This window comes from Canis lupus, chromosome 33, assembly GCF_003254725.2.
Source record: "Canis lupus dingo isolate Sandy chromosome 33, ASM325472v2, whole genome shotgun sequence".
Lineage (NCBI taxonomy): Eukaryota > Metazoa > Chordata > Mammalia > Carnivora > Canidae > Canis > Canis lupus.
In genome coordinates, this window is record NC_064275.1 from 27,996,416 (window position 1) to 28,020,604 (window position 24,189).

At 57.2% G+C, this 24,189-nt stretch overlaps 1 protein-coding gene across 1 annotated transcript in view; it reads right to left on the minus strand.

Annotated features, from left to right (window-relative positions):
- Positions 1-650: 650 nt before the first annotated feature.
- Positions 651-24,189, minus strand: part of ITGB5 (integrin subunit beta 5) — a 115,890-nt gene continuing 92,351 nt past the window's right edge. Inside the window, exons 11-15 of the mRNA XM_025474752.3 lie at positions 11,743-11,965; positions 7,087-7,190; positions 3,420-3,539; positions 1,819-1,985; positions 651-1,193 (exon numbers count right to left, since the gene is read on the minus strand). Of these exons, the coding sequence (XP_025330537.1) occupies positions 1,098-1,193; positions 1,819-1,985; positions 3,420-3,539; positions 7,087-7,190; positions 11,743-11,965 (710 nt within the window). The 3' untranslated portion in view covers positions 651-1,097. The remainder of the gene's footprint in view (positions 1,194-1,818; positions 1,986-3,419; positions 3,540-7,086; positions 7,191-11,742; positions 11,966-24,189) is intronic.

The following is a 24,189-nucleotide window of genomic DNA, read 5'->3' on the forward strand; positions in this document are numbered from 1 at the left end:
TCAGGGGAACCGGAGGGGACCTCAGGAACCTGCAGGAAGAAACACTGAAGTAGGCTCTGGGCCTCGTTGGGATACAGGGGTTGACTGGGGAGGTGCTGGAAAGGAACTGTTCTCCACGTAGAAAGTGCCCGTGGGCGGAAGTCCCATCCCATCTTTCTTCACGAGCAGGATGCATTTCCAGCCTCGGCACCTGGGGCCGGGCAGGCAGGCCGGTGGGTGGTTCTCAGCCTCTAGGGCGGGGCTCGCCCTTTACCCCACACCCGGGAGGGTCCAAAGGCACAGACTCAGCTCTCCCTCAAGCACCCCGAGGAGCCTAGGTCTGGGACAGCGGACTGGCTTATTGGGTCCCCTGAGGAAGGACACAGTCTTTTCCACCCCCCATGGGGGCACCGCGTAGGACCACTTTGGACAGGAATACGCACGCCACAGAGAATGTCAGGCAAACACACACTCTTTTGGTTTGAATCTTTACTTTCAATCCCAAACTTTCCCCCTTTCATTACAAAAGTACTAAACCAACACGGACAGAGTTGGGAAACTGGCATTTGCAGCTCCGTGCCCTCGGCAGGCATCTCCACGATCCCATCACCCACACCCCTGTGCAAGGACAGATACCAGGCAGACCATTTGCAGTAATCAGAACGATACCATAAATGCACGATCTTTTTATTTCATATAAAAATGATCAACACAAAAGCCAGAGCGTGTGTTGGTTTTAAACACTCCGACGCTCCCCAAGAGCCTTCTCCTCTGGGCAGCCTGGAGGCTCAGCCCTCCTGGAAGGGAGAGGCGGCCTGGGCTCCCAGCGGTGCCCGGAGACGACGCGCTGGACGTGGTGCGGAAAGCGGAGAGCGGCGCGGTCCCGGGCCTTTTCCCGGGCTCGGAGGGGTGTCCGCCTGGCGTGGCTGTGGCCCAGCAGCTAGGTGGCACACGGGCTGCCTCCCGGTGCAGGGAGTGGGCTCCTGGCCCCCAGGGTCACAGGAAGGCGTGTGCACTTGTCCCTCTCGGGGGCCACGATCTAGTCGAGTGGCCGTGCCAGGCGTACTGGTCTCTGACTTGTCGTCAGCCCCCTGTGGCCCTCAGAGGAGAAGGGGCTCTCAGTCCACTGTGCCATTGTAGGATTTGTTGAACTTGTTGAAGGTGAAGTCCACGGAGTGTGTGGAGATGGGCTTTCTGTACAGAGGGTTGGAAGCCTACAGAACACACAAGGCAAGAGCACGTGTTTGCGTCCATTCGTCTGAACAGACGCCGCTCAGGGTTAGAGGCCCTTCCCTGGCAGGTCACCCCAGACGGCAGCGGCCTGAGCGTGAGGGGGGGTGACCGCCCTGTGCCACAGGCCTGGCCCTGCCCTGGGAAAGACCCTCCCAGTCCTGGAGCTTCTACTCTTCACCCCTGAAACGAGGGGCTGGAGCAGCCCATCCCTGAAGTCCCTTCCAACCTTAAGAGAAACTTCCTGTGGGTTCAGGGGGGCTCACTGTACTCAGTCTCTAGGGTGGGGCATACGGTTGGCCTGGGAGGCAAGACTCGTGCAAATAGATGCTGCAACAGACTAAGAACCTGAGGTCCTTTGCTGAGTCTGTGGGCTCCCTGGGGCCATCCAGATGCTTCCTGCCCAGGCTGCGCCACGTGCCACTGGCCCGTGAGCGTCCTGAGCTGGGTCTGTGGGGGGCCGTGCGTTCTCAGCAGCCAGAATGGGACTTCGTTTCGTTTCTTTGCTTTGAATGGCAAAGATGGTAGCGGGCCTTAAAGCTTGTGTGACCTCAACCACGCCTCTGAGCTTGACCTCTTTTTCCTACTTCCAGCATCCCCTCGGCTTACCATTTCATAGCGGGCCCTGGATCGCTCGCTCTGGAACTTTGCAAACTCTCTCCGGTCATGGATGGTGACCAGCAGCTTCCAGATGGCCAGGAGCGCAATCCCAATCAGGAGGATGCTCCCCACCACGGCCAGGAGGATGGTTGTGGCGTCGGGGGCAGTCCCACACTCTGGAGGGGACCAGGAGGCAGAGTGAGCGAAGGCACCAGGATAGCACGACGCGCCTGCCGGCCCCACCCCACCCTACCCCACCTGGGACCTAACTGGCGCGACAGGGGCGCCTCTACCAAATGCCTTTCCTCTCTTCTCGCTTAGGTCCTCCCATTGCTTCTGGAAGACCTGGTGGGGAGGGGGCCAGAGGTGTTCTCCGAGGCGCACAAAGGAAGCGTCCAGGAGGGATGGCGCCTGTTGCAAACCACACAGCGGGTCTCCGTGTGGCAACAAGCAGACCAGACCCTGGGCGGCCGCGTGCAGCGTGTGCTCAGCAGCACCGCCCCTCGCGCCAGTGCTCCTTCTCCGGACTGGATGGGCCGCAGCCTCCCCGTAAATGGTGTCAGGAGCAGACTGCGCAGGCAGGAGGCCTCCTGGAGCCACATCCACAAGGGCTGGGCTGGGGGCCAGCCAACATTTGTAAGCCCTTAGTGGGGCCCTTTTGACGCAAATGTGCTTATTTTCAAAGAACCGCAAAGCCAGCACTTGAAGACAAAGCCTCATTCTTGCAGGCATGCGTCCTGGGCTGGTCCCTCCGCCGCTGGCCCCGAGAGGGCACATTATGTGGTCTGGCTCAATTTGGAAAAACAGTTTGCAATGCTGGAAATTGAAGGGAGCAAATCTTTTTCTCCTCACCCTGAGCCCCTTCTGGAGAAAAATGAAAGGGGTCACACTAGAAACTCGGATTCCCTAGGTCCAAGGCATGAGGCGGCATTATCAAGGTCGCCATTGAGGCCTGACCTCCTCAGTGGCCCGGGAGCCGAGCATGGCCATCTAACCCTTCTCGGGCAGGTAAGCACTGCAGCTGGGTGCGGACCCAGATGTCCCTGAGGGGAGCCTGGACCGTCCACACCCGCAGGCATGCACTCTGCAGACCCTGCAGCTGCTCCCCGTCGTCAGCCGCGCAGCTCAGGCTTGTGCCGTGGCTTTTACCCCAATGCTCTGTCTCCTTGCCTGCAGACCATGCCCCCCGAGCCCCACCCAGCAGTGGGTCCCCAGGCGTATGCCCTCCTTTCTTCCAAACTCTCAGAGCTGGGTAGGGGCCGCCTTACATCCTGGTCTCAATCTCTCTCTCTTTTTTTAAAAGATTTTAGTTATTTATCCATGAGAGACACAGAGAGAAGCAGAGACACAGGCAGAGGGAGAAGCAGGCTCCCTGCAGGGAGCCTGACAAGGGACTCGATCCCAGGACCCCGGGGTCACGCCCTGAGCCAAAGGCAGATGCTCAACCGCTGAGCCACCCCGACACCCCAGATCCTGGAATTTATGAGAAATGATGACCCTCCTGTCTCTGGAGTTTGGAAAGGCAGTGAGGACAGAAGGGCGACAAGCCCGGAGCAGGGGAACGTGTCAGAAGCCGAGCTCCCCGGGGAGCAGAGCCGGCCTGTACCCACCTGGCTCCTTGAGGACTGTCAGGTTGGACTTCCCGCTCGGGAGCTCTGTGTAGGTGAACATCATGACACAGTCCTTGGCGGTTTTGTAGAAGCAAAGCACAGCCTCCTGGTCATCTTTCACTGGAAGAAAACCAAGCAGAAATGTCCACCCTGAGCAACCCGGCGTGCTGATGGTGATGCACAGGCGGGGAGCCAAGCACCTCAGTTAGGAAAGGGGGTGCAGGGCAGCCCGGGTGTCTCAGTGGTTTAGCGCCGCCTTCAGCCCAGGGCCTGATCCTGGAGACCCGGGATCGAGTCCCACGTCGGGCTCCCTGCATGGAGCCTGCTTCTCCCTCTGCCTGTGTCTCTGCCTCTCTCTCTCTCTCTCTCTCTGTGTGTCTCTCATGAATAAATAAATAAAATCTTAAAAAATAAAAAATAAAAAGGAAAGGGGTGCAGAGAGGCCTAAAGGGGAGGTTGGGTCTTTACAGATGAGCTCAGGTTTCTCAGGTCAGGAATGCAGCAGCTCTAGCACAGTCTGGGTAGCTCTGGGGACATGAATGCCCTGAGGTGTGAGGCCTCCCTGGGGATGCAAGAGAGGGGCTCTTCAAACAGTCTGAGGTGTCAGGTGTCAGCTGGGAGTGATGTGAAGCAGAAGGAGGCGCTGGCATTAAGCCTGGGGGTGAGGCTGGCAAGGGGGATTGCTCTGGATGTTAAAGCGACACAGAAAAGAAGGAGCCACCCCGGGGCCTGTGGGGCCGGGACAAGGGCTCACGGCGGAGTCCAGCTTGGCTGCAAGCCGGCTGCAGCGGGCAAGCGTCAGCAGCTCCATGCTAGCCTGGACCAAGGGGGATGAGGACGTTTGGACAAGGGTCTGGCACCTGCTGTGCTGCCTGCACCCACAGATGCAGCGGGCCAGTGTGGGGACTGCTGGCGTGGGGCCCGGGCCCACCCAGCCATCACCTGCAGCACTCCCCGCCGGGCCCCACACCGCTGTCACCCCAACACGACGGAGGCACAAGCCCCTGTCCAGGTGTCACCGGCACTCCAAGGCTTCTTTGGGAAAGAGACTGATCTCCAGGAGGACAAGGGGGCCGGGGAAGGGGAGGGGACATCGCAGCAACGGCCAGTGGGCTGAGGTTATGGCGTGAAATGCCTTTCACCTCTGGCCTTGGCAGCGCTACCGCTCGAAGGAGTTTTATTTTATTTTATTTTTTAAAATATTTATTTATTTATTTATTCAGAGAGAGAGAGAGGCAGAGAGAGAAGCAGGCTCCGTGCAGGGAGCCCGACGTGGGACTCGATCCCGGGTCTCCAGGATCACACCCCGGGCTGCAGGCGGCGCTAAACCTCTGCGCCACTGGGGCTGCCCCCTCGAAGGAGTTTTAACCTCGAATCAGACAAATTAGTGTGGTTATCAAATTTGAAGGCCTGGACTGGGTGAGTGTGAGCGTATCGCGCATGAACAAGGCCCAGGAGCAGGAGGGAAAGGGTAAACAGCGACTCTGAGCAGACGCCTTCTCACGGAGAGGCCGGCGGCGGCTGCCCCAGCGCGGGCGCATCCCTGGGGGCTTGTCCCTCCTGCCAGTCGTGCCTAGGCGGGGCCCCTGCCCCAGGTCTGCGAGCAGAACCTGCCGCGAGCCAGGCCCCCAGTCGCAAGCAGAGGCAGCGGCAGGAGGGTGGCAGGAGACCGACTCCGCAGGCTCCCCGCTGGTCGCCTGGACTCGCCCACGCCCCGGTGCACAGTAGGCGCCCAACGAGCAAGGCTCGGCGCAGCGCAGGGCTCCACGTACTCAGGAGCCAGGACCGGGCCACAGTGGTCGGCGAACACCAAGGGGGCAGGAGCAAGGACGCCTCTGCAGGCGGCGCGTCAGGGCCAAGACGGGAGGCTGGGCAGCCGAGGGCAGGGGCAGCGGGCAGGGCTGCCAGCAAGGGAGCCTGAGGCAGAAGCCCTTCCGTGGTACAGGCTTGTTTCTCCCTCACCATCTGAGGCGTACACGTCTGTCATTCTAGTATATTCACAATGTTGTGCGACTCTTCTCACCATCTAATTCCAGAACATTCCCATCACCCGCAAGAGAAACCCTTCCCGTTAGCAGTCGGTCTCGATCCCCTTCCCTCCCCAGCCCCTGCCAACCGCCCATCGACTTTCTGCTTCTGTGCTTTGCCTGTTCTGGACATTTCACGTGGATGGGATCCCGCCGTAGGCGTCCTGCACCTGTCCGGCTTCTCCCGCACAGCGGGACGCTTGGAAGATCCGTCCCGCGGCAGCGCGTGTCGGGACACCGTGCCTGTTCGCCAGTTCCCGTACATCTGGGTGGTTTCTAATACCTGACTCTTAGGGACAACGCTGCTGCGAGCCTCCTCGGGGTTTTGTTGGTGTTTTCAGGTCTCCCGTGTACCTACCCAGGAGTGGTATTACTGAACTGTGTGGAGACCCTATTGAATTTGGGGCGGGGGGGACTTCCAGGCCATTTCCCAAAGTAGCGGCCCATTTTGCATCGCCACCAGCACGCATGAGGGTTCCGACCCAGGGCCGCTTGGAGAGGGGTCAGTACAGCTGCCAGACCTGTTCCAAAGCCCGCGTGTGCATCGAGGGCTAAGATAGGTGACTGCATCCCTTACCCTTAAAAACTCCTCGGCCAGGAGAGCAGTGGCTGTGCTAGAAGAGGGCCGGAGGTGGCCCAGAGACGGTGGGGAGCAAAGGTCTGTGCACCTCGGTCTGAGCCTCCCTGGGGCGCCCACCCAGAAATGGGCTCGGAGCCACTTGTCCAGGGGCAAAGGCACAGGGATGGATGGATGGCGTCAAACGGGAGTGGTTAGAATGAGAAGAAGCCTCAAATGTGAGCTGCGGGGCCAGAGGGACGGACCAAGGCACGGCGGAGAGCTGCAGGAACAGATGCCGGCCGCCGGGCCAAGGTGCAACCCGGGCCCCACGAGAGCTCGGCCCCTTCTACGCCTTGCGGCATCGTGACAGCCGCACCAGGCTGAGCCCAAATGTGGCAAAGACCAGGCAGCCGTTCATCAAACATGGTTTCCCCGTCTCCTGGGCACAGAACTTGACTACATTTCCCGTGACCCCTGCAGGTCAGTGTGGCCAGGCGGCTGAGTTCTGGCCAGAGAAACGCAGGTGGGAGTCGCGGGCACCCCTTCCAGGCCTGGCCCGTATAGGCGTCTCACGTGATCCCTCGCTGTCCTCCCCCATGTGCTGATGAGCGGGGAGGGTTCCACGGACCTCGAGGAGGGTGGAACCTTCGCAGTGGGAGGGCCTGGCTCCTGAATGGCCTCACGGAAGGCCTTGTCAACCAGCAATGTCTGCAGCGGCCTGGCAATGGATGACCTAGATTTTGCTGACTCACCGCGGTCCGGGGTTGGTTCGTTAAAGCAGCTAACACGACCTGTCCTGACATACTGGCTTCTCAGAGAGCCTGAGACCTGCGGCCAGGCAAGGGCCGGATGCCAGCGATGCACACCTGTGATGAAGGTCTTGCCCTGCAGACAGCCTAGCACAGGCACCCCAAGTCCCTGACGCTGTGCTTCCTAACTCAAGGCTCGAACAGCCCTGCTCCCCCAACGCCCTGCCCCCAGGCCGCCCCAACCACCAATCGTCCCCACTGTGGGGAAGCCTTGAGGCGTCTGCCAAGATATAAAAGGGGACGGTTGCCCAGGGCCACGCGGGCACACTCACCGATGGTGTCCACCCGTGTGACCACCTCATCCTTGCACAGGCTGTGGCAGGTCTGGTTCTCAGCCGGGCCCCCCGAGTGAAGCAGCAAGCACTCGACGCAGTCCCTTTGGAAGAGAGGTGATAAATGCGGGGGTTAGATGCCGAGCGGTAGTTCCCCGCCAGTGACGGGGCCCCCAGGGGTGCGTGGCCCACCGTCCTTCCGGGCCTGGGCCCCTGAAGGCTCTAACTTCATCCCATCTTCAGATTTTTGGCCTCAGCCAATGTTTTTGCTGGCCCCTGACTGCCGTTATATGGGAAGCCAGAGGGTCCTTGGAGGAACACGTGTCAGCTTAGAGGCATGTCTGGTCTACACGTCAAGTTGCAGGTTGGAGACCTTTCAATTTCTGACTTTAGGAGCCCAAACGCGGGTGCAGTCTGCTGCATCAGACGCCGGCGAGGAGTCTGCCCCAAGCAGGAAACTTCAGAGTGATTAAAAAGTGGTGTTCTGGCCCTTGCACAGGGGTCCTCACACCCCACTGGCCAGGGCTTGATGTACACACCACGTCGCCCCAGCTCCCAAGATCTCCACTGGGGGATCACCGCCAGGGCAGGGCCCTCAAGCCTCCTACATATTAGACTCTCCTGGGGCGGGAGGCTTTCCAGAAAATACTGCGGCCAGGGCCTGACTACAGCCCTGGGATCCCCCCTCTGGGGCAGGTTCACCGTGAGGCCTGTGAACTGGCGCTGGGGAGCCCCTCAGCCTGGTGCCCCTTCTCCCTCCTGTGAGTTGGTCTACACCAGCCTCTGGTAGAGGCACCAGGGTGACAGGCTCCTCCCGGAGAAAGTGGGTTAGGAGCCAAAAAGAGACCCTTGGAGCCCCTCTCTTCCCATCTCAGGTGCACAGTTCATTTTTTCTTTTTTTAAGATTTTATTTACTTATCTGAGAAGGAGAGAGCCCGAGCAGGTGGGGGGTGGCAGCAGGCACAGGGAGAGGGAGGAGCAGGCTCCCCGCTGAGCAGGGGGCGGGATGGGGGAGCCCAAACGGAGCCCCGGGGGGAGTGGGCTGGGGCCCCGGGGCCTGCCAGGAGGAGAGCACCCTGGAAACAGCCGCTTCCTGGGGAAGCCTGGGGTGCGGCCCGAGAGCCAAGTGTGCGGAGCGCAGGGGGGCCCCCCAGGGCCGCCGTGGCCAGCAGCACGGCTGTCTGCAGAGCTTTCTGGAAGAAAGCACGGGGGATGCACGACCACCTGCGCGGCCGGCCGGGTCAGCACCCTGTTCTTAATTCCTTGAGACTGCGGCCGGTTTCTCCGTTTCCAGGGCCCCGGGGGAGGCGAGCGGCGCCTCATCAGGACCCGTCCAGGGACGGGGAGGCCCGGGGGCCTGGGAGCCTCAGTGCCTCTGCCAGGCGCTGCGGGGGAGAGCCAGGAAGATGTCCCCAGGAGTCCCTGTACCCCGGAACCGGCCATCAAATGCCACTCCCCTGGGAACGCCTCCTGCAAACATTCTGGAGGTACAAACCGGTGGGTAACGCTTGCACCCCCCCACGCTCCCCAGGCCAGGCAGAGGCCCAGAGTGGAGGCCGCGGAGACTGGGCCGGAGGCAGGAAGGCCCGGATGGACACCCCGCGGGTGGCCCCCAAGCCACCTTCCGCCTCAGCAGAGGTGTCCCGAGCCTTCCACCTGCACCCCCGCTTTGTCACTAAACCACGGGGCCACTTCCGAGAACATTCCCTAATTCTCCGGCTAACTTGGAGGCCCCGCCCACCGGGCTGAAGCTGGGGAGACGCTGGAGTCACGCGCTCGAAGGCTGGCCCTCTGCACACACTGCTGAGACGCTTAGTGGGAGGGCCTGTTAATTGGAGGCAGCTGAGGCTGGTGTGACCTCAGCCAAGGTGAAGGGATGTTCGGTCCGCGCCAGGGAGCGGAGCGGCCTGTTCCGAGGTCGCAGGGCCAAGCGACACAACAGACACGACACAGGGCGTCGGCGACCTGGTGGCTCCTGGCAAAGCAGCGAGCGGGGAACTGGCCTCCGTCACTAGCGAGGGGGGTTTGTTTAAAACAACACTTGCAGAAAAAATAAAAAATTAAAAAATATATAAAAAAATAAAATAAAAAACACTTGCAACCGAGCAAAGAGATGGAGGGTGAGGCGTGGCCCCAAGATTCAGAGGGGATCGTGGTTTCCTCATGGCCCCTCAGCTCTCCTGGTCTCTGGTGTCGCGGAATGGGCAATAAATCATCCAGTGCCAGGGCTTCTAGGAAGTGGACGCCTTAAATGTTTGCAGCGATGGTGGTTGTACAATTTTTTTTAAAAGATTTTATTTTTTCATGAGAGACACAGAAAGAGGCAGAGACATAGGCAGAGGGAGAAGCAGGCTCCACGCAGGAAGCCCGACATGGGACTCGATCCTGGGACCCCGGGGTCATGCCCTGGGCTGAAGGCAGGCGCCCAACCGCCGCTGGGCCACCCGGGCTGCCCGGTTGTGCCCTTTTGACTAACGCGAAGGTAGTCGGGCCTTCTAACCGACCTACGCCAAACCTATGCTGCCTGTGGCTCCGGCAGAAGGGGAGAAGCGGCTTTTTCTACTTTTATTGATTCCAGGTGTGTCGTCCTCGGGTGCCCCCCGACCCCGCGGGCCCCAAGGACAGGGGGCACATACCTGCGAGCTGCGGCCCACGGAGCTGGAGAGGGGCCCCCCGTCTGCCCTAAAACGTGTGATCCCACACTCGGCCTGGCCACAGCTATTTGGGCCCCAGCTCCAGCATCCCACCCGCCCTCCCCGGGGAGGAGGAGGAAATCAGTTCGGGGTTCCGTGACTTCTCCACTCTTTGCAGGTCTAAAGGGGATCTGTGTCTCCTCTCCCTTCCTCTGCCTCGCTCTTCTCCAATTACACGCAATAAAATCTGGGCCTATCTGGTCTCTGGATCTGCAGCCAGCTCTCTTGTACCCCCGCCCGGCTGGTTTGAGGCAATCGCCCCAGCAGGGGTCCTGCCACCCACCGCTGCTGAGCAAGGGCAGGCTCCAGAGCAGCGAGGCCTCCACGATCGGATCAGACGTGTGGAGGGGAGCTCTGCCAAAAGAAAACTGCAAAAAAAAAAAAAAAAGAAAACTGCACACACACACACACACACACACAAAAGAAAAAGAAAACTGCACAGTTGCGTTCCCCAGCCAGAGAAACGAGGTCTGTGTTACGATTGGTTTCTGATTATCGGTGCCCGCTTCCTCCCTGCAGGCCCCTCAGCAAGGAGGATGCTGACACAGCTGCTTCTCCAGCAAAATTCAAGAGGAATGGTCACTCTTGCCTTCCTGATAGCAAAGCTCCTTGATCCCTGTCGCTCCCTCGCATTCGCCCTCTGGTGGGAGGGGGACGGGCAGACCCGGGGACCGGGACCCCGTGGCCGGGGCAGCGGAGGCCTGGTGCCCACTGCCCAGACAATCTCCGCATTCAGCGGCAGCGCGGGGCCCGCATTCCATTATCTCTATAAATGGAGCAGAAAATTCAAAAGCCACTGTGGTCTGCTCCTGGCATGCCTTATCTAGGTCGGGCGGCCTCCTGTCCAGTCTACCTTCTGATTATGTTTTGTTCAAAGCAGCATGTGCCACACGGGTGTCCTGTGCAACATTATTTAGGAAATATTAGTATTGGGGGGGGGTCCAGCTCATTTGAAAAACAGATGCATACTAAATACCCTTTTGAAATACTCAACAGCAGTCGAAAGGCTCTGAGAAGCCACTATTTTGGTACTAAAACCAGTTTAATTTAACTCAGTAGGGCAGCCCGGGTGGCTCAGCGGCTTAGCACCACCTTCAGCCCAGGGAATGATCCTGGGGTCCTGGGATCGAGTCCTACGTTGGGCTCCCTGCATGGAGCCTGCCTCTCCCTCCACTTGTGTCTCTGTGTCTCTCATGAATAAATAAATAAAATCTTTAAATAATAATAACAATTTAACTCAATAATCTGCTAACTTCTACACTTGGGAATAGCAGTCTTGTTTTTCTGTTCTGTTTTTATTTTCTTACCAAATCCCCATGGAACCAGCATTCCAAAGACACTTTTTTTTTTTTTTTAATTTAAGAGAGAGACACAGAAATAGCAAGAGAGGGAGCACGGACAGGGAGGAATGAGAGAAACAGGCTCCCCACTGAGCAGGGAGCCCAATGCAGGGCTTGATCCCAGGACCCCGAAATCGTGACCTGAGCCAAAGTCAGATGCTTAACCAACTGAGCCACCCAGGTGCCCCTCAAAGACTATTTTATTTATTTATTTATTTATTTTATTTTATTTTATTTTATTTTATTTTATTTTTTAAAGATCTTTATTTATTCATGAGAGACACATTGAGAGAGAGAGAGAAAAGCAGAGACACAGGCAGAGGGAGAAGCACGCTCCACGCAGGGAGCCCGACGTTGGACTCGATCCCGGGTCTCCAGGATCACACCCCGGGCTGGAGGCGGTGCTAACCCACTGTGCCACCAGGGCTGCCCAAGACTCTATTTTAATATACAGTTTTGCTGACATGGAGTCACTGTTAGTAAGAGTTTCGCTCCCCAGCAAGGTTGGGCAGGGGAAGATGTAGGAGATGGGAGGAAGAGGCTGGCCGGCCCCGGGGGCCGATGGGCTGGAAGACGGGCCTGGTCTGGGGTGAGACACGGGGGAGAGGAGAGGGCGCCGTTACCTCTTGGTGCTGCAAGCATCTGGGCAGGTCGGGCACTTCTCGCACGTCTCTCCAAAGGCTCCCGGCTCCGTGCACTGGCACTGGCCACACACACAGCGCCCACGGTCGCTGCAGACCTGGCCATCCTTGGCCAGGCACGTGCTGATGTCTGTGGAGCAGTTACAGTTGTCCCCAATGTAACCCGCGTGGCACTTGCATTCTCCACAGTGACACTCGCCGTGGCCTAAAGGGACACACAGAGCACACACATCAGAGCCCGCCTGCACCAACACATGACCAAGTGCCCAGCACCAGCCGTGCGCCAGGCACCGGGGAAGCCAACAGAACGAGGCTGGGCCTCCAGTGGTGTCTGGGCAGACAGAAAGGGCCCAGTGCCCATTGGCTTTGACAGCAGGGGGCCCAGGCCTGTGTGGCCCAGCTAGGTCTGGGGCAGCGCTCCAAGTTGGTTCAGCATTTGGCCACAGGACCAGGACCCCAGAGAGCTTCTTCCTGCCTCAGATGTCATGTGAAGAATGGCCATCAAATATGCCCGCATCCTCATCCCCAGGACCCGTGGGCATCCCCTCCTACGGCAAGAGAGACTGCAGACGTGACTACGTGAAGGATTCGGAGACAACAGCATCTCCCGGGTTCTCCCGGTGGCTTCGATACCATCACAAGGGTCCACCGAAGACAAAGGGAGATCCGATCACAGAAGGCCGGGGCCATAGGACAACAGCAGCCAGACGCTAGCTGCTGCCTTTGAAGATGGAGGAAGAGGCCGGAGAGCCAAGGAATGTGAGGAATGCAGCTGGAGAAGCTGGAGAGGGCGGAAACAGATCCTCCCCAGAGCCGGGAGGGAGTAGGGCCCTGCCAACACCATGCATGACTTTAGCCCAGCGAAAGCGATTTCAGACTCTGACCTCCAGGATTCAAGAGAACACGATACAGCTGGGTTGTGAAAGGCCCCTGACTCGGTGGTAATTTGTTACAGCCCCAGCGTGCAGTGATGCGAACTTCTCGCTCGGGCCTCAGGCCCGTGGCCCAGGGCAGGAGGATTCAGGAGCCGGTGCCGAGGGCAGCGGGGTGGGGGTGGGGGGGCTGACCCGACAGCGGTGTATATACATACACCAGGCTTTATTTTTTATTTATTTTATTTATTTTTTTTTTGGGCACACCAGGCTTTAGAGCGTAAACCTGAGCAGCTCCTACCACCATGCCCCACGGCCGGGAGCGCTGGCATCCTCACCCACGGCTGACGTAGCCAGACACAGAGATGAAGGGGCTGGGTGACGGTCGGAGCCAGCGCTCCCACCAGGGAGGCTGACCTCCAGCACCCACTGCCTCTCGGGAGGGAAGAGGGCAGAGGAGCCCTAACCGAGAGCTGAGGGTCGCCCAGCCGTCCGTCCTTCGCAGGAGGGGCCCTCTCCCCGGCCTGCAAGCGGGGGACTGACCGGGCATCCCCTGAGGTCGTGCAGGTGCAGGGCAGGGGCTCACTCGGCTCAGAGGACAAGCCTGTGTGAGTGTGGTGAGCGAACGTGTCGCTCAGTGAAAAGCATGAAGAGCACCAGCTTCCAAGGGGACCAAGAGCCTGGCCCTGGACGCCTGGCCCTCTGCGCTAACACAGGCAGCAAGCAGTGCCACCCGAGGCACGTAACTTCATTAATATGCCTTGTACTACTCTGGTGGCACGTGTTCCTTCCCGAAGCTATTTTGCTAAGGCTAAGATGAAAAGGCCCGAAAGTCTGCATTGCTGAGCACCCGCTTATGTACTAGCAGGAGACGGGTGGCGGGCGGGGGGCATCGGGCTGGTGGGTGGAGGCCTCGCGTTTTCCTCCGGGCAGCTGGATCCCAGCACCTTCTGCGAGACCACCAACGAGTGTGACCCACAATTGAGGTCAGGATCTAACTGCAAAGAGCCTCTTCGCCTGCCACTCACCTCCCGCCCCTCCCGCTCCATCAGCTCTGGGGTGCCCAGAATCTGTAGGCAGGAGGGAGGCCATCTGGAGAGACCAAGTCTCCCAAGCGCCCGGGGCCAGACAGCCTCTCGCTTCGCACAGGGGCTGGGAGCCACGGCAGATCCGCGCCCTCCCACTTCCCAGGCAGCGCCCAGGCATATGGCAGCCCTCTGGGGAGGGGGAGGAGAGCCAGGCCTGGCTCAGCAGGCGGCTGGGAGTGCAGCGAACTGCCTAGAAGCTGGCATGTGAAGGAGCAACACAGGAGGGAGCAGCTGCCCTGCTCAAGGCTTACACCAGGCAGGGGTGGGGGTGGCCAGCCGGCGGGCAGGGGTGGGGGGAACTGGCTGCGGCGGAGGCTGCACACCCCTCCTGCCACCCAGCCCATGAGCAGTGCGGGGTTCAGGCCACGGCAGGCAAGAAACCACCCCCCGCAGGAAGGAAGTCTTCTGGATGCAGTGGCTCCAATCTGCACAACCCCTTCACTCCCAGCCTCGAGGGCTGGACCACTCAAGAGCCTGTTTTAAATTAAGAATGGGTCACTGCTGGGGGTCATTCTCCCCCTACCCTCTTATTATGAAAACTTCCAGACCTGCAGCCACATTGCAAGGATTGTACGGTGACCATCCAGGGGCTGGCCGCCCTCACTCCAGCAGGTTACCCGCGGCTCCAGCTCCTGTCCGCCCCTCTGTCTACCCATCAGTGCGGTTTCCAAAAGGCAGCTCAAAGCGAGTGTGCTTCCGGGGCAGGTTTCGAATACAGCTCTGCACGCTGCAACAGCTTGCACATCACACCTTCCCGTGAAGCAGAAGCACAAAAAGTGAAGGGCAAGGGCAGGGCCGTATTTGCAAGCAGCAAGATGGGACCCAGGCCAGAGGGACTGCTTTGCTGCGGCAAGTTAGGGCTCTCCGTCCCGCTCCAGCGCGCGGCAGCAATACAGCAGCCAAGTATGACCCGACGTCGCGTTCCAAAGGGCCAACGCTTTGGAGAAGACGTAGGCTATTATGTTGTGGGAGAGCTGGGTTTGAGGTGAAGTGCGTGCGTGAGCGTGCGGAGGGGAGAACTCGCTTCCCCGGGGTGCCGGGGCCTGGGAGTGATGGGATCTGCTTGCGGGGAAGGCCGGCCAGGTGCCCGCTGCTCCGTACCCTCCACCGTGACGCCGGACCGGCAATAAGCCGGGGGGGCGTCGGGTACGTCTGATGCCGCACAGACCCAAGAGCCCCCAGGGCCAGCCAGCGGTCAGTGAGGTTGAGTGTGCCCCGGACCTAGCGCTCACGCAGAGAAAGTTGGGGGTCATGGGCAAAAGAGGGACAGGACTCGCCACCAGAGACAGGAGCCACTCCAGAAAGCCCCCCCAACCCTTGAGCAGCAAGGACACGGCAAGAAGCAGCGTGCAAGACACCTAGAGAAAGTGGGCGGAGCATGAGTGGCCCCAGCTCCCCTCCCTGTGCGGGGCGGGTGGGGGGCAAGCACCTGGGGAGCTGCTGAGGGGCCGCAGGACAACAGGAGAGCCTCGTCCATGTGGCCTCTGGCCTCAGATATTTGACAAATCCAAAGTCAAGTCCCAACAAGCCAAACTGGGGCTGCAGCTGCAAGCTCCTGGGCTGGTGTTGCGGCTGCACCAGCGGCCTGAGCAGCTACGGCAAAGACGGGGTGCACGCTGCATGCCCGCCTTCCTGCCTGTGGCACACCTGCTGATCCATGGAGCCCTGGCGCAGCCTCAAGGTCCTCAACACAGGACTACCATGGGGCAAGAGCCGATATAAGATACGACTACTTGGGGCGTTGGGGTGGCTCAGCAGTTGAGCGTTTGCCTTTGGCCCAGGGTGTGACCCTGGGGTCCCAGGATTGAGTCCCATGTTGGGCTCCCCGCAGGGAGCCTGCTTCTCCCTCTGCCTGTGTCTCTGCCTCTCTCTCTCTGTCTCTCATGAATAAATAAATAAAATATTAAAAAAGAGAGAGAGAGATACAACTACTTGCCATCTTGTTTACAGTTTCCAAGTCTCCTTTAAAACGTGTGACTCATACAGGTCTTCAAAACCTACAGGTCAGTCTGGTTACGCTTTAGCCTAATCAAATGTCTCAGATCCTAGGCCGGGCCTCAACCTGCACGCACGGAGATTCCCCATGTCTCTGGTCAGCCCTCAGCCTCCCCTAATGCTCCTACTAGGAACACGTTATTATGACAACAGGGGTCATTTGGCCCCGTCCCAAGGATCAATGACCTTACCCATCACCAGTACAGTGAAATGGGGGGGCTGGGGACACGATCCTGGCTAACAGCACCCAGAGGGCCGAAGCAAGGACCCTTCAGCAAAACACAGCTCGTTGATAATGTTACCTCCAACGCCTTGGCAAAGGGAGTTGAATTTAATGATGCCCCTTTAATGCTGTGCAGACATAAAAATATTTTCACTGCACGTAGGGAGGGCTATTGAAGGGCATGTGAAAGCACTTTGTAGGCTGTGACTCGCTCCATGTGCAAGTTGTTATTAGCACTACCTTTGTTACAATGATTGATGGCTAAATGGACAGGAAGTTGTAAATGTGTCTATTTATACAGAATTTCAGCTCCACAGAATTCAACAGCTTTCCATCAGCAACACTGTGCTTGTGTGGGCTGCGGGCCAAGACGTGGCCCCTTCCCTCCTTTTATGAAGTAGAATCGCGGCTATTTAGAGGCAGGGGTGCCCTCGAAGCCGGCTGGGAAGGAGCTGCTGGAGAGGAGGGAGGAGAACCAGGGGCCTGGAAGCCAACAGGGACACGAGAGGAAGGCCCGGCAAGGGCAAGGAGAGATCAAGAAGGGCAAATTCTAGGTGGCTGCCAGGTTTCGCCACAGTCTGGAGGGCCGAGGGCAGACGCCGGAGGGAGAGGAGGCAAGCAGGCCCCGGGTTGCGTAGAGTAAGGAAGAGATGGGGAGGAAGGCAGGGTCTTCTGAGGACGGGACACGTGTGCACTCCTTGATTGGAGACACGGACTCAGAAGAGAAGGTTCGGGGGGAGACAGAGGGATCCAGGGAACGGCAAGCTCCGGAGAGGAGAGATCACAGCGGAGGGGGACGCGGGGAGACAGGGAGGCGACAAGCTGAGGGGCAAGGGCTGTGGCCTGAGTGCGATGCTCAAGAGCCCAGCCGCCAAGCGTCCCGCGGAGCCACCTTCAAGTCTGTCCTCCGCCACTCAGGACGTCACCCCAGGCCCAGGTCCCTAAACCCGTCCGATGATCCGTTTCCTCGTCCGTCGATGAGGACAAGGCCTTCCTCGTGGCTGCAACACGGCGACGTCCGAGGGGTCTGGTGCTCCTGCAGGTGAGGCCCTAACTCAGCGTGTGGCACACGGGGCTGCCCAGGGACGAGCTAGAGTCGCTGCGAATGCCCCTGGAGCCACGCAAGCAGGTGCTAGGCCGCCAAGGCGCCGGGCAACGGGGAGATGCAGGGAGACGCAGGGCTTGGGGAGACGCGAGCGTGAGGCAGCGGCCAAGGACTCTGGGGAGCATAGGAAGGGCCTGGATGTCGTCAGTGACAGGGAAGGGGAGAAGTCGAGGCTGGCGCAGGTGGGGTCAGAGGGGGAAAGCGCATGTGTAAAGGGGGTCCTGAGAAGCTGGGGGAGCCCACGGGGGGCCCGGCCCTCCGCCTGCCCGAAATGTTCCCAAGGCCCAGTAGGCTTAGGCAAGAGGGCACAGGACCTCCGCAGAGGCTCAGGATGAAGAGGAGCCTGTTTACTGGGGAACGCGGGTGCTGGAGAATGTGGGCACAAGGAAACACCGGGAAGGTGGGGCAGGGGCGTGGGCGGGACGCGTGGCGTCCAGGCCCGGATGCCTGAGCCAGCCTCGGATCTGCCACTAGCCAGCGGTTCCTGGCACTTATCCCCTTTGTCCCTTGGTTTCTTCATTTTAGACTGAGGGCAGCCCCAGTGGCCCAGCAGTTTAGCACCACCTTCAGCCCAGGGGGTGACCCTGGAGTCCCGGGATCGAGTCCTGCATCGGGCTCCCTGCGTGGAGCCTGCTTCTCCCTCTGCCTGTGTCTCTGCCTCTCTCTGTCTCTCTGTGTGTCTCTCATGAATAAATAAGTAAAATCTTAAAAAAAAAAAAAAAAGCAGGCAACCACCTCCGAGCCCCTGAGCCTCTGCCTGTGAGGGACCCTGGGCCTGCGGGCGCACGGCAGGCAGGGCCCAGCACAGACACAAAGCGGGCAGCACCGCCGGACATGGCCCGGCCTCCGGGCCCCGGGCTTTCCCAGCAGGCCTCCCGTGTCCCCGCTCTTGGGTGGCTCCGGGTCTGGTCCCAGGGGGCAGCCCCCCTCTCCGCGTCACCTCTCCCTCCCGTACACTGACTCTGGTTCCAGGAAAGGAACGGGGATCTCTGAATGGCACAGGGCCTGCTCCTGCTCCCTCCCTCCGAGGGGCCCTGTAGCAACCTCCAGGGGCGAGGGCCCTTCGTGCCCCGGCCTTGCAAGGCCGCAAAGGCCGCATCCCCGGGCCCAGGGCAGTGCTCCCCGACAAAGCCCGGCGCCTGGCTCCACACCCAGCCCGAACTCCGCTCTCCGTCCCTGGCCTCCCACCAGCTCCGTCCTGTCCTTGTCACTCCACTCGAAATGCCCAGGAACCGCTCGGTTCAGGGACGGCTCTTCTCGACGGTGCTACTGTGCAAGCCGAGCTACCTGCTGGCGGTCTTTGGGCAGCGGTCCAGTCCTTGTCCATGAAAGAGGGATGGAGCCTTGTCTACTGTACAGACTGGCAACCTCTTTGTCTTGTGCGGCTGAGAATGGACATGTGCTGCCGTCAAGAGATTTTTTAAATAATTTTTTTAAAGATTTTATTTATTTATTCATAGAGACACAGAGAGAGAGAGAGAGGCAGAGACACAGGCAGAGGGAGAAGCAGGCTCCATGCAGGGAGCTCGATGTGGGACTCGATCCCGGGTCTCCAGGATCATGCCCTGGGCTGAAGGCAGTGCCAAACCGCTGAGCCACCCGGGCTGCCCCAAGAGATTTTTTTATTTCACGGAGACACCAAGCCATTTTTAAAACCTCTTAACCTTGAAAAACTTCACGGCATACTCATAATGGGCTGGGCATTGTTTGAGGCGCTTTACCTGGATAATCTCATCGGCCCTCCCCAACACCCTGGGCCACAGTACCAGTACCACCTTGATTTTCAGAGATGGAAAATGAGGCACAGGGAGTCCAAATGAGGCCACGTAATTTATCCAAAGCTACACAGCACGTAGGTGTCAGGGCGGGGAGCTAAACCACGTTTGTTTGGCTCTGGAGCCCATATTCTTAACCATACATATGCTGCCTCTGTAGCATAATCCAGTCATGGTTAAGTGATAAAAACTAAAACAGCACATAGGATAAATGTTCAAGGAGCCCAGGGTGTGGTGCAGTTAAAAATGTGCAATAGACTCATCTACGGGACTGGCTCTTTTTATTTTAAGATTAATTTTTATTTATTTATTTATTTATTTATTTATTTTAAAAATATTTTATTTATTCATGAGAGAGAGAGAGAGAGGCGGAGACACAGGCAGAGGGAGAAGCAGGCTCCATGCAGGGAGCCGGATTAATTTATTTTTATTTATTTATTTATTTATTTATTTATGTATGTATGTATGTATGTATGTATTTATTTATTTATTTTAAAAATATTTTATTTATTTATTCATGAGAGAGAGAGAGGCAGAGACACAGGCAGAGGGAGAAGCAGGCTCCATGCAGGGAGCTGGATGTGGGACTCGATCTGGGGACTCCAGAATCACGCCCTGAGCCAAAGGCAGAGGCTCAACCGCTGAGCCACCCAGGTGTCCCCATTTTAAGATTTATTTATTGTAGAGAGAGAGAAAGCACAAGCAGGAGGTGCAAAGGGAGGGGGAGGGGGAGAGAGAATCTCAAGTGGACGCTACGCTGAGGGCGGAGCCTGACTCGGAGCCCTGGGCTCCTTGAACATTTATCCTATGTGCTGTTTTAGTTTTATCACTAATCAGCTTAATCTCAGGGTCATGACCCGAGCTGAGACCAAGAGCCGGATGTTCAACAGCCTGTGCCACCCAGGCACCCCAAGACCGGCTCTTTCAATCACTGACCATTAAATCCCTTGGCCTCTTTCATAAAGTAAAGGCAGTAGACCATGTGGACTCCATCGCTCCTCCTCCACGGTCGCGAGGGCAGAGCAGGGGGAAATCTGGACAGCTTGTCACAGGCTCCAAGTTCAGCTACAGGTTTTGGAATAGCCAGAGGGGGGAAGGCATTTTGGGTGCAAAAAAAACCGAAGTCACACGAGTGCATTCGTGAAGATGAATACAGTTGGGCAGCCAGGAAGGGAAGTATCTGAGGAGGAGAGATCTACTAGAAGGGGAGGCAAGGGTGTAGAACTAGATACAGGCCTCTTGTAGGGATGTGGATGTGGGTGGACAAATGGATGGACTGGAGAGAGGGGAGGAGGGAGATTCTGGAGGAAGGAGACCTGAGTGTTAAAGAGTCAAGTATATCCTTTAGGCCCCAAATGGGAACGATAAACCCCTACGCCCGGAGGCGGCATCGGCCTGGCTGCCTTCCCATCGTGCGCCGGCCCTGCCCCACGGCCGTTCCCCCGTGGCTGCCACATTCTCTTAAAATGTGAACCATGTGGCGACACTCTTGTGGAAAGCCCTTCCCGGCTCCTCATCACCTACGGCACAGCTTCCGTGTTTCTACTTTGTGGCCCACCATCCCCGGCTACCCCCCGAGTCACCCCAGGTTCTGACCGTTGCAAAACAGCCACGAGGTGCTGACCGTTAGCACGTTCTTTGCAGCAATCGCCCCGCGGCGGGCAGCGCAGGTAGACCGGACGGTGGCCAAGGGGGCGTAGACAAGGTGAATTTCAAAGACCCGTAGCGGTCCGTGGACAACGTGGTTGGCAGGTGGGGTGTGGGCGGTGAGGAGAGGGGAGGGGAGGGAAGATCCCTGGGTTTCAAGCTTCCACAAACCCATCGAAGGGCGAAGGGGAGCTAAGGAGAATCCTAAGAGAAGCACGGCGGGCGGAAGAGCACGAGATGGGTTAGAGCCAGCCTGGCACTGGGGTGCGCTGAAGACGCCCAGTGGAGATGCGAGAAGTCAAGCGGCTCAAGGGGGCTCAGGAGCAGGTTTGGGCAACGGGTCGGTGTGGGCGTGACGAGATTCTCGAGGGGGCACTGGTAGAGGGTGACCACGCCAGCACTGAATGGGTCTCTAGAGGCCAAGGATCCTGCAAAGGAGCTGCCGAAGCGTTTTATTTTTGTTTGCCCGATGCCTAGAATTGTCGAGCATACAGTAGATGCTCAGCACATGTGGCGAGAGGCTGGGCACAGCAGCAGGACACGCCTGAAGCCCGGAGGGAAGCCATCCAAAGCTGTAAATTAGAGAGGGAGTGGAGAAGTATTACGGAGCCTTAGGAACTCAAATGTGATTCTTGAGATATTTCAAATTCTTAACACGTGTCCAAAAAGTCCAGAGATTTGGAACACCACGAGGAAAAAAATGGGTAAGAATTCTCTTTCCTTTGGTAGGTCACAGTCAAGCAGAAGTCACAAGCTTTGTACCCCACTTTTGATCTTGCATATTGTTCGGATTTCTCTAGCAAGAGGCTCTTCAGACATGTGCACAATGGTGCATCTTAGGTCTCGGGGCCAGCGGCGCCTCTGTCCTTGGCTTAGTGTCGATGCACCGGCCCTGACAAGGTCAACTGGTGGTGCTCCCCAAGGGGCAATGCCCCAACAACATGAGACAGCAGCACTGGTTGGAAAGCTAAGACCCCATTGTCAAAGGCAACAGCAGTCCCAAAGGATGCCTTTGCCTTCCTTGTCTCAGCATCTGACTTCTCAATGCTGCTGCCTGGCTGCCAAGTCCCTCGATTTACTACTGCATTTCATGTGAGGGCAGCAAGGAAAGGACTTGGTCTCTGGTCCGACTCTATCAATCACAGGAGATTAAAGCAATGCATGGAAGGTGGAAAAAAAAAATCTATGTTTTTTAATGAACCCATCTTTCCAGTTTCAAAGAGGCCTGTAAACAGCTGAGTGAGATGAACCATAGTCCTCATAGGATCCTAAGGAATGCTGACTCAGAAAAACAGACGGCCTGTGGCCAAAAGAAATAGAGGTTTCTCAGATCAACATCTTGAATTTGGCTTACCCTGCCCAATCCACCTGGCAGGCACCTCTGGGGGAATGCCAACCACATCTGGAGAGACCTGAATTCCCTACCTTCTCAGTCACTGCAACAGGATGAGAGGGTTACTGTTTTCAACCTGGAAACCTGTCGTGTTGTGGTTGGTTAACGGTTGCCGTGTTGGCCACTGCTCAGAGCCGGATGCAGCACTCTTAATGGACGGGGCTGGCTTGGAATGTCACATGAGTGGGCCACGCTGAAGCCGGGCTGCCAGGAGCTCGGCCAAGCCACAAGATGGCAGGAAGCAGCTGCCCAAGAACACCCCCAGGAGAGCAGGGGGAGGTGGGCTTCTGGTGGGGAGTGTGGCCAATAGGCCAATCTTCCCAGCCACAGCCTCCCCCACTTGGGTCAGATCCGTAACAGCCACATCAATCACCTGGTAGTGTAACAACAGCTAAATGACATCATTCATGTCAAAAGTGTTTATAAGTTAGAACAGGCCAACAAAGGTTCATCTAAAGACAGTGGGTTCAGCATAATCAGTAACAACTGATAGACACCCACTGAATACAAAGAGAACGATGCTCCACCTTCCATCAGGTAATAGTCCCAGAAGGACGGGTACCTCAGCCAGTGTCCTGGTTCACGTGTGTCCTTCAGTCTGGTCTGCTGCGTCTGCTACATCGTTATGTAACCCAGACGGACACTCACTTCGGAAAACAGACACTAAATGTTTCCTAAAATTCTGACTAAAGTAGAGAGCACTTATTAGGTAAGACTTGGAAAATGTGGGCTCAGTGCTTGGGTGGTGGCGGCAGAGAAGGCTGGGTCCATAATCCAGAGATTTGGGCAGGGCCTCAAGCGCATCAAAACAAGTAAAATTAGGTAGAAATGAGGTAACTATTTACTTGCAAGGTTCTCCTGGTGTGACTCTATAATCAAGAATCACATGGGGCACCTGGGTGACTCAGTAGGTTAAGTGTCTGACCCTTTATCTCAGCCCAGGTCTTGATCTCAGGGTTGTGAGTTTAAGCCTCTACTTAAAAGAATCAGAGTGAGCTTTAGTCCAGGGTCTGGGTTTCACTTTCCCCGAGCGTGAACGGCTGAACAGGTAATACAAATGCTGACCCACTGTGTGTGTATGTGGCTGATGCTACGGGGAAAGGCACGAGACGCACATAATCCCACTATTCAGTGCTTGCTCGTGGGGAGAGCAAAATGCTGAAATAACACACCAACTTGGGAAGTACGTTCCTTTAGCTTAGGGATGGCGGGGTCACATGATCAAAACTTTTAGGGGTGGCGGCTGTGGGTTGGAATGATTGGAGCAACCCCCTTCTCTGGGTCAGAGGGCAACGGGCAGGGCTCAGGAAGGGGTCCCAGACCCAGCAAGCAAAAGTTGCAGCAGGTCAGACTCACTCAGAGCAACCTTCCGACACCAGGGAGTATTTGCATGTGGGTGGGGTTCTTAGGTCAGTGTTCTTAGAGTCATGGACACTCACCCCAAAGGAAAACAGGGTTCCTCCATCCAATTCCGCCCCACCCCTCCAGAGGCACCGAGCAGCAGAGGCCGATAATCAATTATGTCACAGTTTCCAAATCAAGACCAAACTCAAAGCCACAGCTCAACAACCAAGAAATGAAAGCAACACTGGAGGTCTCAGTTTTCAATTTAACTAAGAACGGAAAACTGTCTAAAGTGTTAGTCTGTAACATCAAAAAACTAATACCACTCAACCCCATACATTCCCGAGACCTTGTTTTTAGCGTTCTCACGGTCTTCCTAGGATTTTCCTTTGCTTTCTAAGTCTCATTATTTCTTTCACAAGTGTCATGCCCTTAAGGATACGTCCTGAAGTTCAAAGGCGTGCTCAGGGTCCTCATCAGAGGGGCTGCTCTTGCACGTCTCCCTTTCTTTTTTTTTTTTTTTTTTTAATTTTTATTTATTTGTGATAGTCACAGAGAGAGAGAGAGGCAGAGACACAGGCAGAGAGAGAAGCAGGCTCCATGCACCGGGAGCCCGACGTGGGATTCGATCCCGGGTGATTCAGATCACCGGTGAATTGTTAAGATCTTTGCAGAAACAAGATCTGGGCAGTAAGCAAACTCCATTCCCAGAGCTAAGCGAAGAGCATGGAACAAGGCAGGTTCCCAACATGGTTTCCCCATCCTCTCTCCCTTGTCTTTCAAGAGCTCATAAAAGTCAGATGGTGAAGGGAGAAGTATGAATGATTCATATCCTCATTCCTCAAACCCAGCAAGTTTCTGAGACATGGAAAATTCTAGGGGCAACAAACATTTAGAAATTAATTAAAAAAATAAGATAAAATAAATTAATTCAAGACTGCAAGCAACTCCAGCTCTGTAACCGTGGCGCCCAGCACAACACTCGGC